The sequence below is a fragment of the Rhinatrema bivittatum genome, chromosome 8, assembly GCF_901001135.1.
Source record: "Rhinatrema bivittatum chromosome 8, aRhiBiv1.1, whole genome shotgun sequence".
Lineage (NCBI taxonomy): Eukaryota > Metazoa > Chordata > Amphibia > Gymnophiona > Rhinatrematidae > Rhinatrema > Rhinatrema bivittatum.
In genome coordinates, this window is record NC_042622.1 from 156,812,215 (window position 1) to 156,832,618 (window position 20,404).

The following is a 20,404-nucleotide window of genomic DNA, read 5'->3' on the forward strand; positions in this document are numbered from 1 at the left end:
ATCTACCCCTAAGTGTGGGGTTTTTTAAGCATGTTTTTTAGTGCCTGTGTCAGGGCAGGAGTTAAGTCAGACAGACCATTTTCCTCATTGCTGGCATTGGTGTGTGGGGGTGGGGGGTGTCCTTGCACTCTAGTGTAATCATGGATTACGTTCACCCTTTTCTGATGCTGTGGTGCATATTGCGAGTCAGCCAAACAGTGGCAGAAGCCTTAAAGTGTGGCAGAAGGTCAGTGAGAGAACAGGCTGAGAGAAGGCAGTTTTGAGGAGGGCCCGAAAAGGAGTCCCACTTTCACTCCCACTCCCGGACCACTAAATGTCTTGAAAGGGAAAGGCTTTTGCCTTGATAATCATGAATCACAGGTCTGCACATGCCAGCGAGTTATCTGCCTGGATGTCTGCACAGGTTGTTGCATAAGGCCTTGAGCGCATGGTTTTACGTGCATAATGGCGCATGTAATTGTTTCTGGGTGTATTTTCTGCACGTATCTCAGCATGCTCCTCTGTTATTACATCCCGCATAGCCGCCTGTTTTTGCTGCACACGCCGATTTCAGCGCAGCTCTCATTACATCAGCCCCTATGTCTGCTTTTAAAGCCATTCACTATTTACAGGAATAGAATGGGGTAGGCCTACAAATAATACTGAATTCTCAAAATTCATGGGCTACAGCAGTCAAAGTAAAATATTCCATCAGCATAATATCACCGACAGTGGCTTCCTTTGAATGGCCATTAAATCTTCCAACTTCCTACATTCCAGGATATCTGGATTTACATCCCTTACAGTTCGGTTTATCATGGTCTGCACTGTGGATACTCATCATTTCACCTCCCATCTTTTTCGCCAACACCAGAATACAGAAACTGCTTTAGATTCCTCTTCATTGTAAACACCAGTCTCACATTCATGTGGAACTTGAGAGTTACACACTTGGAGGTCAATATTCAGTAAGCCGGACAGCAGCAAAGTTATCTGGGTAACTGTAGCCAAATATTTAGTGTGGTGAATCTCTCACTGAATATGCAAGGCTAAAGTTACCCAGATAAAGTTATCTGCGTAATTTAGCCCTTAGCCGGCTTATTGAGCATTGTTTTGTAATGTAGGGTTCTGAGCAGTCCTGCTCTCTCTTGATGTCCCAATAAAATTGAATGCAGTGTTACGGGCAGCCCCACTTCTTCCCACTCCTTCCCGATGCCCCAATAAAATAAAATGCAGTGTTACGGGCAGCCCCACTCCTTCCCACTCCTTCCCGATGCCCCAATAAAATAAAATGCAGTGTTACGGGCAGCCCCACTCCTTCCCACTCCTTCCCGATGCCCCAATAAAATAAAATGCAGTGTTACGGGCAGCCCCACTTCTTCCCACTCCTTCCCGATGCCCCAATAAAATAAAATGCAGTGTTACGGGCAGCCCCACTTCCTCCCACTCCTTCCCGATGCCCCAATAAAATAAAATGCAGTGTTACGGGCAGCCCCACTTCCTCCCACTCCTTCCCGATGCCCCAATAAAATAAAATGCAGTGTTACGGGCAGCCCCACTTCCTCCCACTCCTTCCCGATGCCCCAATAAAATAAAATGCAGTGTTACGGGCAGCCCCACTTCCTCCCACTCCTTCCCGATGCCCCAATAAAATAAAATGCAGTGTTACGGGCAGCCCCACTTCCTCCCACTCCTTCCCGATGCCCCAATAAAATTATATGTAGCATTCCAAGCAGCTCCGATCCTTTCCCTCCAATTCCACATACATCTGACCGACCCTCTCCTACTCCCAAACCCCAAAAGCTACAATTAAACTCTGGGCCAGTGCTAGCACTTCTGCTGCTCTCTGCAAACAATTGCTGTGCTGCATCCCTCCTAGTTCTTTTTTTTTTTGGGTTTTTTTTTAAACACAGAGTACCCTACCTCAGTTAACATGCAGAACACAGACTCACCCTCACCAACAACAGAATAAAGAGAATATAAAGTATAAACAGAAACATGTAGACAGAAACTGAACTGGAAACTGCAAAAAGCCACACTATATGCAGTGCAGCAATGGAGAAACCAACATCACCAGACTCATAAGTCATTCATCAAACCATAACATCAAGGAACATAAATCAGTCATTTAGAAAAACCGCACTTATGAAAAGAATATTGCCAACAAGCTAAGGAATAGAATAACATCCAATAATTAAGAGCTCATACAAAATTTTTAAAAAATTCCAAACAAAATATTTCAGAATGGCAGACACAGACACCTAATAATTAAAACTAATAAGGCTGGAAATTCACAACTCTCCATACCTAAAAATTTTAATTTCCAGTCATCCTGAGTATAGTGTGGATTAGTGGGGCAGCACAAACTTTCTTCACACTAAGGGGCTGATGCAATACAGTGCACTCAGCCGAGCGCAATGTTTAACCCGCAGTTGGTTGCAGGTTGTGTAGGCGCTACCTAATCCCCTTATGCAATAGGTTTTACAATGGCGAAACTAATAGCGCTCATCACATACCAAATGCATGTTGATGGGGCTATTAGGGAATCACCTGCAATGCAGAAAAAAATGTCTAAAATGTATATTTGTACGCTCAAAAATTAACGCCTGCCTAAAGCAGACTTTAATTGCTGAGCAGTCCCAAACGTTGTACAGACAAGCAGAAAAAACTGTTTTTCTCTACATCCTCCTACTTAATATCGTAGGAGGAACAAAAACCTTTTAAAAAGTAAATAAATAAATATACATTTTTTTAAAAAAGTGCAGGCGGTCAGGTTCGGGAAATGGACGCTCAATTAACAAGCGTCCATTTCCCGAACCCCTGGCTGTGCACCGATTAGGAAAACAGACGCCGATAAATTCAGCATCCGTTTTCTAAACTGGCGGACAGGCGACAGCTCTCAGGCTCCTGCTGTCAAGGAGGCATGAGGGGGCACACAATCGACTCTAGCGCCTCCTTGACAATGTGACCCCTAATTTAAATATTGCATGGCACCCCCAGGAAGGGCGCCTGGAGGCACGTTAGGAAAGCTGGCGCTGAACACTCAGCACCCGCTTTCAGCAAAGGAAAGTTCCTTTCATTCATTTGTACCCCCCCCCCCCCTCCCCACAGGAAGGTTCCCATTTATTCACGAATACCCCCAGACAGATAGACAGACAGACAGACATACACACACACTCTCTCTCTCTCATTCACATATCCCACCCAAGGCAGATTCCCATTCATTCACATCCACTCCCTCCCCAGGTAGGCTCCCATTCATTCACATACATCCCCGCAGGCAGGTTCCCATTCATTCACAAACCCCTCCATAGGCTCCAGAGGACTCTGCAGAGACTTTACCTAACGGGGTCTCTTCTTCCCACCGCTGCACTCCACTTCTTCTTCTGGGCCGTGGGAGCGGGGAAAAAGAGACCATGCTGGTGCCACTGACTCCAGCTCTCCTGCCGCGTTCCGCCTGGGCTTAGAGCAGGGTGGAGGAAAAGTTCCATTGAGCTGGAGGAGCAGCTGGACCAGCGGGGGGACCGGGAAGTGTGGCGACACACCTGTATGTGCCTGGTGACACACTGGTTGAGAACCACTGTTATAGAGACACCTGTGGGTTCATGCTAAGAGGATTATCCAGTTTTAGTAGGGGGACAGAAGTAGTAGTGTGTTGGGTTTTAGCTACCGTATGTGGGAGACTATGTGGCAGGGCTACCATTTTAGAGTGTGGATTCTGTTTATCTCTTGTAGGGGCAGCACGTCTTTATGTTGGTTCCTGTTTGTGCTTTTAGGGCAGGGCCTCTGAGAATGAGGCATGGGCATGGAAATGGGGAAAGGGTGCCTTTACCTACTTTTAAGATGCCTTTTTGGAATCCATCTTTTCTCTATTTTTAGTTTCCCCTTTCCAAGATATTTATTTTTACAAATTGTGTGCATATGCTAGGGCTCAGGAGCTCAGTGTATTCCATCTAAATGGAATGGGGTCTCTCATCCAGAGAGAACCAATGGACTGTTGTAAGTCATGGTGGAGGCATGAATCTGGGTTCATTTCAGTGGAGAAGAAGACGGTGAAGATGATCTGTGGCACCCAACCACATTTACATTATTGAGATGTTGAAGAAAGGAGTGATGAGGTACCATCTAAGTATCAATAAGGGCGAAAAAAGAAGGTATAAGAGCTTTGTGATGAACACTTGGACTGAAAGTATGAGACTTGGGACTGTAAACTATTACTAAATTGGAATACCATCTCATCCTCCAAATTGTGGGAGGAAGCTAAAAAACTAACCCATTAATGAGTGGATTAGAGATAAGAAAATAAATTAACATCATAATAGAATAAATTAACTTGAAGTTTAAAGTCACAAAGTTATTAGAAGATCTGAAGCTGTAAAATGGATTGTAAATAACAATAACTTGTAACTCAATATTTTCATCAAATTTCCATCTTTAATCAGTAAAAGTTAAGTTGCAAACCATCAGTTGCGTCCAGTGTAATTATTACTGCTGTCTACCAAAGCTTTAACACTTAATTGTTGAACAATTCTAAGGGCCTAAAAGATAATCTTCCCCCTTACATCAGGAGAGGAATTTTCCAGTATAAGCCCTATTTGAGGTGTGGTCTTTGGGATCCTGTGAAGGGCCATTAGCCCAGAGGTTACATGCATATGTCTGAGTAGATATTATGAAGATGTATCATCCAGCTATTAGCAAGAACTCCCTCTGCATTATTCCTATTATGGGCCAAAATATCCTGATGTTTAATAGAGCAGAAGCACCAGATAGGGTAATCATTTACAAAGCCCCCGCTCCCCACATTCGTGTTAAGGAGGGGAGGGCTATGTACATAAAAATAACCCTATATTTATACTAGCTTTTCCAGTCTCCCCTTTCCTCTCCTGCTTTACTAAATCCTTCATGTACGCCTGAAGTTTTCCTATGGCTCATTGAGATGAGGACCTAGTTATTGTGTACTTTTTATTAACAAAACATTTCTCCAGAAACACAAAATGGAAAAATCCTTCTGTATATCAGATCTTGTTATGTACCCTATTGTATACAACATTCTGTAAACATATAGGCCCCTGGTAATCCTGTGATTTATCCTGTACATTCTTCTGTAAGTCCGGATTCTGATGACCTTTGTTCTTCTGGCAGAGATATGTCGATATCCTCTGGGAATGCATGATGGTACTATCCACGATGATGACATCACTGCATCTAGTCAGTGGTATGAGTCCACAGGTCCTCGGTACGCAAGGTAAGATGACACAGAATTGAGGTGATTGGAGCAGTTACTGACTGATGGAGCAGGAAAGAGTAGTCTGACAGGTTGTGTGGGAGGTCTGGGGCAGGAAGGGAATGGTCTTTTTCATGGGTGGGGGAGGCTAGGAAGAAATAGTCTTACTCACTGGTGGGTGAAAGGGGTCATGCAGGACTAGAGAACCAAGAGTGGAGGAAGGTCCTAAAGGGGATTGTCTGCTTTCCCTCTGCATCTTTCTTTGTCCCGCAGTTGCAGGTTAAAGAGAAGAGGGTTGGAGTCGGGATTATGATTGGAGTTAGGCTTGGATAAAGGTTAGAGAAAGGGAATTGTTTTCTCTTTGTCCCCTGTGTATATGGTAGCAAACGGAAGAGTGTTGGAGATAGATTTATAGTTAGGGATGGGATAAGTCAGGGTTAGAGGGGAGGAAAGTTTGTATTTTCTTGTTTTCTCCATGCCCCTCTGAGCTCATTACAAAGGGAATAGATTCAAACATTTATCAATGCCAGTATCTGGACCAGCAAGTAGTGTAATTGTTCACAGAAAGATGTTAATGGTGAAGATCTCCAGAAACAGATTACAGCATCAACCCTTCTGTAAGCAAGTGGGAGACAAAATAAACACCCAGAGTGCGTTTCACCACTCCTTTATCGAAGCTTATCCACCATATTACTGCCCATTCACATATATGCATCCCGCAAAGCAATTGCATGACACACTATCTTGCCTTGAGCTCGGATTTGGAAATCTAAATCTAAAATCCAAATCCAGTAATAAAATAAATATACCTCTTATCAAAAAATTAAAAACTGAATAATTCAACTGTATTCTTTTTCTTTGTAATAATTTGATATTTTATTAAATGAAAATGATACATACCTTGTGACTGAGAGTCATTTTACATTAGCCTCTTCTGTAATCTGCAAAGAAGTAAATACTAACATACAAGCATGAGGGACCTCTAAATAAATCTAGCTTTAACTAATTTAACCAACTTGATCTTCATATTTTCCTAATCCTCATCCTCTTTTAATTCATATCCCATCCCAACACCTGTATCCAAATAATATGCACATTCTTAACCATTGGCTTTGTAGAAAGCAGAGTTTCTTACCCATAACAGGTAATCTCTAAGGGCAGCAGGATGTCAGTCCTCACATGTGAGAGATGACATCTAATGGAACCTAGCCTGGAACTTTTAAATGAAAGTTTCTAGAATTTTAACTGTGTCTCCATGGGCATGCCCATCATACCATTATACCTCATATCCATGCAGGGACACCTTTAGTCTTGTTCCTTAGCATTATAAGGAGAAGACAACTCTAAGAAGAGGCAATCAGGTTTTGTGATGACTCACATCCTACTGTCCTTGGAGAACACTTGTTACAGATAATCAACGTCTCTTTCTCCGAGGATAAGCTGCTAGAGTGCTTTGAGAGGGTTCTCTGTGAACACAGACCAGTTGGTGGCAGTGAAGAAGCAGAAAAGATAACAGTATAATAAAAACTTAACTGATCAGACTTTTGGAAATAACTAAGGCTGCAGGAATTTTAAAATATGCTAAGGGTTAGTCAGAATGCTATAGTATGTCAAAGGGCAAAATTAAATTTTGCTTCTGCCTTCTTGGCTCAACTTACAAGAAATCATATGACTTACAAGAATGCAGTCTTATTAGCATATATGAGATAAAATAATAATACCAGCTAGTTGGAAAATATTATGCAAACAAAAAACTATCCCACTGATGTGTAGGTTTGGCAGAGATGACATATTTAACTGATTGTAATGGCTCAGGAATTCTGAGCTGAGCATTTATTTGTCATTGCTTGGTAAACTGCACTGCTTCTATGATATCTTATAATAATTAATAAGGGGGTACATTTAAAAAGGATTTACATGCCTAAAACTGTACAATATATGCCATTGAATTGTCCATAGATTATACACATGTAAATGCACTATATTCATGTAAATGGCTTTTAAAAATTGATACGATAGTATGTTACATGTGTATGCATAACTCCTTTTAAAGTTACCTCCTTTTGATTTTTCTCTTACTGGCTGTTGGTTTCAGTGCTTAGTAGTGCCTCCTTCATTTTGGTACCATGAGTGAGGTGGGTTATGGAAGAGGGGTCCATCTGGTTGGTAAATCAGGAATTCTCCTTTCCCTTAATAAGGAACATCTCCTCTCCTCCTTCCCACACCTAAGGAAATGCGTGCAGTTTGGGCATTTAGCAGCATGCTGACAGCTAAGGGATACATTTTGCTTTTTAGATTTTAAGCATTTTAGGTTTACCCCAGATACACAGGGCATAATATCCCTGGGCTACTGGGCAGACTCCCATACTAGGTTCAGGATGAGTATAATATTTGTTTAGGTTTACCCTGATATCTAGGCTCAGCTACAGTTTACCCCTAGGTGGTCAAGCTGAGTTCCCTGGTAGATGTGTGGCAGGTGTACGATTGGATAAGCCATAGGGTTCAATCCCCTGGGAAAGACCCACCTTTTTGAGGCTGCTTTTAAATCTTAGGCAGATTGTCTGCTTTTAATCTCATTAACTAAGTTTTTTTTCTTTTCATTTTTAACCATTGTCTTACTTTATGAAATGCCCAAAGTCTCTTGTCCTGTATGTTTTGTCTTATTAGATTGCAAGCCCTGTTGAGCAGGGACTGTCTTTTTTTGTTTGTAGTTTGTACAGCGCTGTGATTGTCATGTAGTGCTACAGAAATGTCAAGTAGTAGTAGATGAGTTCAAAAAGATAGTATATGGTAATCCTTGGAGTTTAAGTCCTTGGGAAGGAGATCTCAAATTAGTATGAGTGATGTGAACCTCAGGGTTAAAGCCCCTGGAAGGATTCCTCTACCATAGATAGGCAGAATATAAAGTTTCTCAGACTAGTAATAGTGTTTAAGGATGTCCATAATTGCATGTTTATTTTGTCTGTTTTGCCGGAGCATACAATAACTTTAAATCTTGGGTAATGCATGAGTGGGCTAATTTTGTGTTTAATTATTTTTTGAAGGCTTGGTTCTTCCTCCTGTAAGCTCTGGGGACCAGACTAGTGGTGATAAGCTTACTGCACTGAGAATCTTGCCCCCTTGTAATAAGGAACTGCTATATTTTCATATCCCTTTCTACTTCATTTGTCAGGGGAGAAGTGGGAGTATTGCTGTAAGAGCTATCACTAGTGAAAACTATGGTTGCAGTGCATGCAATACTCAGCAGGAAATTAGTGGTGTTATCAGTGTCAGTGCTGTGATGGATTTTAATAGCTGCACTTTGTGTGTGTGTGTGTGTGTGTGTGTGTGTGCTGTTGGCTTCTACCAACAGGGAAACTATTTAAGTGAATTCTCAAAAGGTTGCATGCGGAAAATTAGCATATACGCATGTAAATAGAGTTTGCACATAAATATACGTGTGTAATAGAAGGGGCGGTCTAGGTGTGTAGTTGCTATTTTATAAGAGACCTGTGCATGTAGATTTGGCAACTTGTGTATATTTACACCTCAAAATATAGCATAAGTGATGTGAAACGTCTTTATTGTGAAATACTGACTGGGTGGGAAGTCTGCGTGAACTGAAGGGAGTTCAGGCTGAAGAACCAGGAGGGTCTCAAATACCTGAAGAAGGACTGGGCAAACCAGTGGACTAATTGGTAAAACTGGTAATTTCACTTACATGCGCATGTTAGAAAATTTGCAGACTTACATGCATAAAAAGCAACTTACCTGGGGTAAGTGCTGCTTAAATTCTGCATCTAAAACCTCCACACGTATGTTTTTAAAATACAAAGTGAAAAAGCATGCATCAGCAGTTCAGTGCCACTTAGCCAAATAAAAGTTAAGAACCACTATCTAACCGGCTAAGTAGCGTTTTTTAAGACTTATCTGACTATCTTACATAGCCAGATAAGTCAGAACCTATCCAAATAATTTGAATATGTTTTACGCTTATTTTTTACATTCACGCAAATGTTGCTGGGAAGAATTATGTATATATTTTAACCCAAATCTTTAAATGGCACCCAATAGATTATGAGGGATTTATACAATGAATCAATAAACAAATCTCAAACCCCTCTTGAAAATTTTATTTTTACCCAATTTGTATAATGTTAATTACCCCAATGTTGGGTGAAACATTTAATCTGGCATTGAAACATTTTTTTTATGTAATCCCAAAAATGTTTTTGATGAGAAGAGGAATGTTTCATATATTAGTATCGTGAACCCCCACCGGGTGATACAGTTATATTATAGATGACAGAAGTTCTCTAATTTTTTCTTTGGAGGGTTCAGTCAATGAGCAATCTCATATATTAAAGGACCAAAATCACCTCTATTTCTACATCAATTTTACAGCTGAAAAATCAGAAAGAATTCTTATTAATTTGTCCACTGATAATGACCTCATATAGGCATTTTTGCGGAGCCTTTTTTTTGAATGAGTGTGCTGATTAGCAAGTAGTATATCTCGCACTACCACTCAAATTATAATCATAGGTCATCCAACACCATTTTTTTGATTTTTTTGTATGCTTATTCACCTTAATAAAATCCATAAACTCTTCCTTAATTCTTATTTTTCATAGTAATAATATTACTTAGCTTATTCAAACGATATAGATTGAAGAAACTGTGCGACTCTGTGCCATGAGGATAACATGCCCGACACGGTCCGTGTTTCGGTTTTCCACCTTCTTCATGGGGCCATGATATTTGTTGCTCAGTAATGTATTCCGTGTTCTGGTATAATCATAAACGGACCTCCTCCATCCATACTTTTTTTTTTAAACGTCTCGTGTGAAAACACCAAGTGAACCAATCATTCGTTTTAAAAATTTTTTTGCTTGTCTGTAAATTCCATGTTATTAAGAACTTAAGCAATTGATGTCACAGCTTATCAATATGATAAGCAAGGGTTATAAAATACTGGGTAGATCTGCATGTGGCCATGTATGTGTATATTGGCACACATGCAGGTCTTTTAAAGTTATCCTCTTTGCATATTTAGGAATAGTGTATTTTTGAATCGTAACTAGGGGCCAAATTTGAAAGCTAGCCATTTAAGTAACTAACAGGGTCATTTTTCAAATCGCATTAGGGCCCTAATGCCCATGATATAGTCATAACGCATGTGTTATTTTTCGCATCTCGCAATGCGAATGCAAATTTTGAAAATGTATTCAAAGGGGAGGAGTTTGAGCGGATTTTATGAAAATGAGGGGTGTTTAACGTTGCGTACGATAGCGTAACGCATATTATCGCATATTTTAACACCGGAAATAACTACACCTTTTTTCATGGCGTTAAGCTGTGTGATATTCTCGAAACAGGAGAGGGAGTGGAGTAGAGCGAGACAGCAAGAGCAAGCATCTGGGGTGGCACACATATTAAGCAACTATCTATACCACTGTAAGAGGGTCAACCAGTAACTCGAGGCGAGGTTTTGGTGGTGATCTAGGGTTTGGGGGGGCAGTTTTACATGCACAGTCAGAGGTACGAACAGCACAGTACACATCAGTGAAGATTTGATGTGATTTGGAATGAGGAAAGGAACACAAAGATGAGATTTCTACAATGTACTCTCTCCCTAGCTTGATAGCAACTTGATAGCTCTTTAGGAACTCTGTGGTATATACCTTTTGCTCCCCGCAATTTGCTACTCTTTAGTTTGTTAATCTGCCTTAGTACATCTTTCATCTTCACTGTGATTTGTTTGTTCATCTGAATCATTACCATTGAATACAGTTTCTGGCTTGGGTATCTCCCCAACATCCTCTTCAGTAAACACCCAAGCAAAGAATTAATTTAGTCTTTCCCCTACCGGCTTTATTCTCCCTAAGTGCCCCTTTAACCCCTCAATCATCTAACAATCCAACTGACTTCCTCACTGGCTTTCTGCTTCAGATATATTTTTAAAAGTTTGTATGAGATTTTGCCTCTACATCCAACTTCGTTTCCAATTCTCTTTTAACCCTCTGTGGTATCTCAAACGGTAGCAGCTTTGGAAGAGCCAGAGGGAAAAAGAAGGCAGGCTCTGACTGTTCCTTAAGTGTAGTTTATTTACAGTGAAAACAAACATAAATGTAGTGCACATCAAAACCAAACAACTTAACATAGAAACATAGAAATGACGTCAGAAGAAGACCAAATGGCCCATCCAGTCTGCCCAGCAAGCTTCCACACTTTTTTCTCTCTCTCTCATACTTATCTGTTACTCTTAGCCTTTAGTAACTTTTTAGTTCTATTTCCCTTCCACCCCCACCATTAGTGTAACCTTGGCTTCAGGTATCTTTCAAATCACAAAGGATAGTGTAAAGCAAAACAGTCACATGGAGGCAGCTCACCTTGACTTCAGGCAAGTCCCAAAATTAAACAGAGCAGGTCTTAACAATGTCAGTCGCAAATCTTAAACATAGCAACTCATGTCATATGGTGGGACTCTGTCTCTTCCCCAGGGCATGTTTAACTCTTATAGGCCCTGAGGTCTTATACTCTTGGTGAAGGGCTCATCCCTTCATCCAGGATTCCCTGTGGGTCTCAGTCTTAAGGAGGACCGGCAGAGACATCTGTGCCTGGTCCTTTAAGGTATTCTGAGGGAGTTTTCTGTACACTCCCTCGCTTAGCTTTGGCAAGATGAGCATCTGCCTGTACAAGGGACACTTTTCTTGATAGGAAATCCGCATTGGCATTCGCTTCCTGCCCTATGTCAGATTTTATAGTTGAAGGGCTGTAGGGGCTAGGAACTATCTCATCACTCTCACTTTGGACTCCTTGTTCCTATTTATCCAGAGGAACAGTTGGTGGTCTGTTATGAAGATGAACTGCCGTCCCAGCAGGTAATAACATAAGGCCTCTAAGGCTTACTTGACTGTCAAGGTCTCCTTCTCAATTGTTGAGAATCGCCTTTCTTGTGGCATCAACTTCCAGCTAATATATGCAACTGGATGTTCTTAACCGTCTCTCTCTTGGACTAAGAAGGCTCCCAAGCTGACTTCTGAGGCCTCAGTCTGCACCTTGAAGGGTTTGTTGAAGCCAGACTTATAAGGATCAATTTGGAACATATCGCTTCCTTCAGGGCCCTGGAGGCCTTCTCTTCTTCCGCTAACCACTGGACCTTCTTTGGTGCTTTCTTTACCAACAGCCTTGGGAGAGTCTGCACCCTCTATGAGTGGTTGGGAATAAACCTTCTGTAGTAACCCATAAGGCTTAGGAATGTTCTCAAATTAATTTTTATTTACTGGACTGGCACCTGGGTGATCGCCTCTATCTTCCTAGTCTGTAGATAGACCTTGCCCTTCCCTTCCCCAGGATGTAGCTAAGATAGTGGACCTCATGCCCTCTCAGCAAGCATTTCTTAGGTTTAGCTTTTACCCCTGCTTTCTTAAGACTGGTTAGCACAGCCTGGAGTTGGCTAAAATGTCTTCCAGTTGGAGCTATAGACCACGATGTTGTCCAAGGAGGTGGCTGCGTATCCATGATGTGGGCGAAGCAAGTGGTTGACCAATCATTGAAATGCTGCGAAGGCACCATGAAGGCCAAAAGGAAGTACGGTGAACTGGAAAAGTCCACTGGGTGTTGAGAACACAGTCTTCTCTTTCACCGAGGGCGTGAGTAGCACCTGACAATACCCTTTTGTAAGATCGAGGGTAGAGATGAACTAGGCCGATTCCCAGACACTCAATCAGTTCATCCACTCGTGGTATCAAACAGGTGTTGAGTTTTGAAACCTTGTTGACCTTTTTAAAGTTGATACAGAACCTTATGCTCCAAACTGGCTTTGGCACCAATACTATGGGTGAGGACCAATCCCTATTTGACTCCTCTATTACACCTAGCTGGAGCATCTCCTTCACTTCTGTGTCTGATGCAGCGCCTGGTGTCAGTAATCTGATAGGGTGGTTGTCGTAGCACCACTCCAGGAAATATAATGATTTCATATTGCAACAGGCGGGTATGACATGGCAGGCTCGAGAAGATCTTCTTGTATTTCTTTACCAGCTGCTTTGTCAACTGCCTGTGCACTGGATAGCTGCTCTCCAAAAATAACTGGCTTCGTTCACTTCAGGTCCGACTTCTGTTCATTTTGGCCAGCTGGACAGTAGTATATCTCTACAGCTATACTTTTCCACATCATACATAGAATTTCTACCCATAAAGATTCTACTGTGCATTTAGTCTCCTGCAGGATCTTTATCCTGTTGGACTCTATGCCATCCCTAACATAAATCATCATCCTCCCACCAATTTGATCCACCCTATCATATATATGTTACCTATACACAGAAACAAATATTAGAGTGGATTGGCCCAAGTTCAAAATAAACAGCAGATACGATCCTAACTGAAACCGTATGCTTAGAATATCTCCCATTGAATGTGTATCTACTACAAGACATCTCTCATAAGAAGAAAAAACAGTGAAAAAAATTGCTGGCTTTGATCCATGCTTCTCAGGAGCATCAATTAATTTTTATTTTTAATAATAAATGTCTCATTTTTGTTGTTATGGTTATGCATTGTGTAAGGGCATGTATTTGTGGCATGCAGATATTGGTTTGACGATATCTAAATATTTTGAAAATTTTGAGAAGTGCCACTATCTTCAGTGGCATTCACATTTTGACAGAAAGTCAGTTTTTAGGTTTAATTATTTTTAAACTGTTTATAATATATTACCAGTAGTTGATTAAAGTAATATGTGTGTGTAGGAGCTAATTCGAGTTTTAGCTTGATAAATACAATAATGGGTTCTAATTACTTGTTAGTGAGATAGATCATTGCAACTGTGCGTGCGTGTACATATATGACATATTTTTGCTTGTTGTATTAACTAATTACATTGCACAGAACTATTAGAATCCTGTTTTGATTTTGTATACTAGTCTCAAAGTAAGGTATTCATTAATATTCCTTCTGAGCAAATTAAGTACATATTGACAATAGTGAATCTGTGCTCATTTTTTAAGTAGTTTAGACTGTATTTTTAGTTGTTTAGAAAGAGAATTTTTCTTTTCTGTGGTTTTGTTTACTTTGCTTCAATAAATTAGTATTGAGTTCTGTATGACTAATCATTGCACAGCCTGATAGTGGAGAAATGGCTTTACTATAGTTCAGCTGTCAGTAATTTTTCATGCTTTATTTGATATAACCACCTTTCTTCTGTTTAAGAAACAGCATAATGAATTTAGGTTTAAAGTACTATATTTTTCCTGTGGATAACTGAATGATGTGCTTAGATATAAACAAAAAATGTGTATTTGTACAGAAAAACTGTATATTTCAATAGGTGAAACCATGACATTAATCAGCCAAACATCGAGATCTATTGAGCAATATATTAATTTCCTTAGCTTTCGGGCAGGTCAATCCCAATGAGTGGGTTATACACCTCTTCCAGCAGATGGAGACAGAGCAAAAGCTGATGTCACAGCCATATAGTCCTGCCCCGATATCAGCTCGCCAGTATTGTCTGTCTGCAGCAGATGGTTTACATGCATTTCCCTTCGGGGGATTGCCTGGGAGTAAAAAAAAAAAAAAAAAAAATAGAAGAAAACAAGTTGGAAAAGAGATATCGGAAGGACAAAACGTCTATATAGCACCATTTGCCTCCTAAGGTGATATTGTACGGTCCCACCCGCAATAGAATGTCTCAGTCTGGTAGCATTGAGTGGTGTGGACCTAACGTTCGATTAGTGGTTGCAGACTAAAAGAGGATTGGCGATGAAGGCTTTAGCTCTCTCCTCCTGTAGCCAGGACCCATCCCTGATCTCAGCCAAGAAGGGCTGAGCTCAGGTAAACGTTTTTCTTACTTAAAAAAAAAAGAAAAGAAAGAAAGAACAGAGGAGAAAGGGGTCAGTTACCTCAGCATTTGGCTGTCCCACTCATGTCTCTGGGGAGTTCCGTGAGATGACGTAGTACAGGCACTGTGGGTTGAGCAGCCATTTGGCTACGCCCTGCTCGAAGGCTTCTCCCTTTTTGGGTGTGTGGTAGGCCATGAAGTGTTTTTGCGCGTTTTGTACTGTAGGCTGTTGGTGCATGCCTGTGCACCAGTTTGTGTATCTATTTTCACCTGTGCGTCCAATTTGGACGTTTTTCCTTCTAGGCACACTTTTTGTGTGTCCTGCTTAGGTGCCTTTCTCATCGGTACTGGGTGTCCAGTTTGGGCGTGTAATTGGATGTGTGATTTAGGTGCATATACTTGCACACACATTGTTTTGTGTGTCCATTTTTGGGCGTGGGTTTTATTTACACTTATTCTAAGCATGAGCTTTTACCTTTCTGCGCACTTACAACAATGGTGCCTGCAGCAAAGAAACCTAAGCACTTATCTGTTTGTGTTGTATGTCACATCAGGCCCATTTAGCTGGAGCTTTCTTTAAGCCTGCTTCAGGGCTGCCTGGATTTTTGGGGAGATTTACCCTCTTCTGACTTTGCTGGCGATGGTCTATCTCCTTAGTCTGAGGGGAGTGGGTCCAAAGGAGACACGACAGGGGTGTCTCCTCCCTTGATTGATCCAAGGGCCAAGTTGTCATGTGCCACTAGCTCTCAGGAAATCAGGTTCGGGCCTATGGGTAGAATTCTTTCAGGGATGGGAGATGTTTCTACAGGGCTGGACTTTTGAATTGGCAGTGCATGCTTGGGTTGGTCTGTGTGTTCCTCCACCTGTCTCTGCATTCAAGCACCATGGCTCAATGTGGCTTGAAAGCCACATTGCTTGAAAGCAGGTGGATCAGGATGATACCAATGATGATGGTGGTGGGGTACATTCCCCCAGATTTAGAGGATGCATTTTGGCAGGTTTATACCCCTTGGATTCACAGACCAGAGAACAGTTGCATTTCCCTAGGGTGGATGCCTTGGTGGGTTCTGCGCCAAAAGTTACCACCATCCAGGTAGAGGGAGGTGCAGCACTGAAGGATGCTCAGGATAGGATGATTTAGGATATCCTAAAGCAAAGCCTTTGAGACAGTGGCAATGAACTTGCAAATTGCTTCTGGTTGTGCTTTGGTAGATTAGGCTATCCGGCATCTTGGTCAAGAATCTGGTGACCCTATGTTAGATCTTGGACTTATGGTAGAGCCGGAGGTGGCTTCTTAGCTAATGTGAGCTGTGACTTGGTTCGCACAGCCACGGGAGGAACAGCTTCAGTTATTTCAGCCAGGCGGCAGCTGTGGCTGTGCAACTAGTTGATGGATGCTATTTCAAAGTTCAGTCTTACCAAGCTGCCCTTCATGGGCTTGCCTTTGTTTGGCAGTGAATTGGAAAAAAAAATGGCAAGTAAATGGAAAGAGAGCCAGGTCCCTCAATTGCCAGAGGACATGAAACCCGTTGCCTGGTCTTTTTCAGGCAAGCGGTCACTCTCGAGACTACTGGCATTTTCAGCCTTATAGAGTTGGTTCTTCCCAAAGGTCCTGTCCCTTCCGCAGGTCTCAATCCTTTCACCCCCGAGGACCTCAAAAGGATGTGGACTCCAGAGGTGGAGCACTTCCTGTCTTCCCAGAGCTCACCTGTTTGGTCCAGGAGATAGGTGGGGGTCTATCCCATTTTTATCCCAGGTGGGTCCAGATTACTTCGGATCAATGGATTCTCGAAGTGATTCAAGACAGGTTTGCTGTAGAATTTCTTTGCATTCCTCCAGATACCTTCATGGTCTTTCCATGCAACTCCCCTCAAAAGAGGGTAGAAGCGTAAGCGACATTACTACAGCTGTTGAACCTGAAAGCGGTGATTCCTGTTCTGAATCGCAGAAACATTTGGGCCATTATTCCATTATTTTGTCATGCCCAAGAAGGAAGGGTCGTTTCAGCCCATACTGGATCTCAAGGGCAACTGTTGACATTTACAAGTCGCGCATCCCAGGGTGAAAATGGTGTGCTCTGTCATAATGGTAGTTCAAGCAAGGGAGTACCTCATGTATCTGGATCTGATGGAGGTGTATATGCATATTCCCATCCATCATGAACATCAGCGGTTCCTCTGAATTGCTATTCTGGATCATCTTAATCAGTTTCAGGCCTTGCCTTTCGGGCTAGCCACAATGCCCAAGACCTTTTTCCAGGGTCATGGTGGTGGTAGCAGCGGCTCTCTGCAAGGATGGCTTTCTAGTTCACCCGTATGTGAGCAACTGGTTGTTTTGAGCTAAGACCATGGAAGAGAGTCTTCATGCTTTCTCAGGGTAGTTTCCTTGCTGCAGGAGCTAGGCTTGGATGTGAATCTGGCCAAGAGCAATGCAGCCACCTTAGACCCTGGAGAATCTCAGTGTTTGATTTGATACAAGGCAGGGCAGAATATTTCTGCTGGAGTCTCAGATCCACACATTGATACTGCGAGTTCAATCCTTGTGGAATTCTGTTTGTCCGACCGTGTGGTCTTATCTGCAGGTCCTGGGGTTGATGGCTTCCACATTAGAAGTGGTTCTCTGGGTGAGGGCACATATGTGCCCTCGTCAGCATGAATTACTCTCCCGATGGAGTCTGCAGTTGAAGATGATGCAGTAAGGATGCTCCTCCCATTAGGGATGACATCCCAGTTGATCTAGTAATTACAGTTGGATCATCTCAGGAAGAAATTTCCCTGACACTGGATTGGTTGATATTCACAAAAGATGTGAGCCTCCGGGACTGGGGGACTCACTGGCAGGAGTTGATGTGTAAGAGCACTAGAATGTAGCAGAGCAACAGTGGAACATCCACAAACTGGAGGCATGAGCAGTTCAGATGACATACCTGTGGTTTGCCGAACGGCTAGAGAAGCATTTCCTAAGCATATCTGCCTTCACATTGCCAGAAAGGAAAATATCAGAGCAGATTTCCTCAGCAGGAGAAACTTGGACCCAGGAGAATAGGAACTGATGGATGATGCTTTCAGCTCCCTGTGAACCACTGGGGCCTACTGGATCTAGACCTGTTGGTGACCTTAACAAAGGTTCCACGTTTCTTCAGTCACAGGCAGGACACAAAAGAGATCGGCATCGACGCTCTTGTTCAGGAATGGCCATGCAGCGTCTTTCTGTATGTGTTTCCACCCTGGCCTCTGATATGCAGGCTGGTCCCGAAGATTGCAAGTCAAACCAACTTCGTCCTTTTAGTGGCTTGTGATTGGGCTCGAAGACCATGGTATGTCAATCTTCGGAGCCTTCTGGTGTGCAGTTTCCTCATGCTACCATCTTGGATGGATCTCAGAGGCCCATTCTGCACGAGGATCTGGCTCATTCTTAACCCAAAAAAATGTCATTGCCCATCATGAGGTACAGAACCTAGTGTATAAAGTAAGGATGGATGTGGTTCATTCCATGCTAAATAAGGGGGCTAATGTAAAGGAGACCACTTTTCTTAAAAATAAGAGACATCTACGAGCATTTTTAGGACTCCTAAGGTATTATCACTATTTTATTCCCCGTTTTGCAAATAAGTTGGCTCGCCAACAACTCTGCTGAATAAACATCACCAATCCAGCTTCGTTGGGGTCCACCAGAACAAGCTGCTTTTCAGCCACTAAAAGAAGCTTTGTCAATATCTCATACTGAAAGAGGTTGGCTTACCCTACAAGTGGATGCTTCAGGATTATGGTTAGGTGTCAAGTTGTTTCAGATTCACTAAGGGGAGGCACATCCAGTTCTCTAAGTAGAAAACTATTTCCCATGATAAAACTATACTACAATTGAAAAAGAGTGTTTAGCAGTGAAGTGGGCAATAGAAGCACTCCACTATTACTTGTTAGGTAGGAAGTTTGTATTAATCAGTGATTAATCAAATGAAGAACACAAACCTATAATGACTAGATAGTATTTGGATTAGATTAGATTATTCATAGAGTAAGTAAAGAACCTATAAACACTGATTTTTCTCTCCAGGCAGCAGTCAGATGATAGTGATGCTTGTCCCTAGGAAAGAGTGAGAATAAAAAGAAAGTGAATGGAATTTGGTGAGTTGGGGTCCTCCCAACAGAAGAGTAGTCAGGGCTGGCGGGACTAGGCAACTGCCTAGGGCAGCGTCAGTGGGTGGGGTGCTATTTTCAAAATATGAAAGAAGCAGAGAGGGAGAGAGCACTGTAAAAGTGAGATCATAACTCTATATATCTACCACTGTCAGAGGGCACATTCAACTCAGGGTATATAGATGGTGTTACATTGGTCTATCTGGGGTGCTACAGACCCCTGCATTGGCCCTGAGAGTAGTGGATCTCCAAGAGGGAACGGATTACAGTTGAACTAAGAAACAAAGGTCTACAAGATCAGGAGTTGGCTCCTCTTACAGATCAGGGGAAGATATAGCGAGAGTATCTGGTAGAAACTCATTGCTGAGCTCAAGGGAATCCAGGCTGCCTCAGGCAAGACATATACACAGCCTGTCAGAAGAAACCCTAGAGCAGTAAGAGAAGGTGCAGAATTGTCATTTTCTAAAGAGACTAACACATCCATGAAATTATGGGGCTCTGAAGATGAGTATCTGAGAGAAAGGGGGGCACGAAGATACCATTTGGATGGACACAGAGGAAGGGGAAGGAGGTGTTCTCCTAACTGGAGGGACAGAGATGCAGCCATGGACAGAATGAGATAAAATGGAAGTGGAATTGCCTGAGAAACTAAAGCTGGAAAGTATGGACATTGATTAAGGCTGGTACACTTTAAGATTGGTACTTGAGAGAGTTTATTTCGGCAGTTACATCGAGAGCTGCCCTATTGCATATTTTGAACTGTGCCTTTTGGATTGCTACTTGAGCATTGCCTTGACAGAGAAGAGAGACTGTTCAATAGTACATTTTGGAACTGTGTATTTTCTTTGAACCATTCTCTATTTGGCCTCTGCTATTATTTGTTTTGTATCCTGGGAGATTAACATAGTAAAGACTTTGAGACTGGGAGCTTATCACATCCTACAGATGAGAATAGGCAATAGAAGAACAGTTAGTGTTCGCTACATTTCAATTCCTTCTGTGACAAGTCTCTACATATATCGAATAGCATGTATGTGCACATATGTTATTTACACACGTATATGCTAATTTTATAGGCAAAACTCCTTTGCCTAACACTGAAGGATCTCTGGCAGCCACATGTATTAGTCAAGGTGACTTACTGAGCTGACTGCCTTCACCACCCTGTTTTCCCTTCTCCTGCACTTGTTTATAGAGGGAGCTGGGTCATTGTCACTGGTTCATGCAAGGCCATTGCAA

General features: G+C 42.1%; 1 protein-coding gene across 3 annotated transcripts in view; it reads left to right on the top strand.

Annotated features, from left to right (window-relative positions):
* Window positions 1-20,404, top strand: part of LOC115096694 (discoidin domain-containing receptor 2-like) — a 262,959-nt gene that overhangs the window by 144,139 nt on the left and 98,416 nt on the right. For all 3 annotated transcript variants that reach the window (XM_029611691.1, XM_029611692.1, XM_029611693.1), the window contains exon 3: window positions 5,122-5,224. In XM_029611691.1, the coding sequence (XP_029467551.1) occupies window positions 5,122-5,224 (103 nt within the window). The remainder of the gene's footprint in view (window positions 1-5,121; window positions 5,225-20,404) is intronic.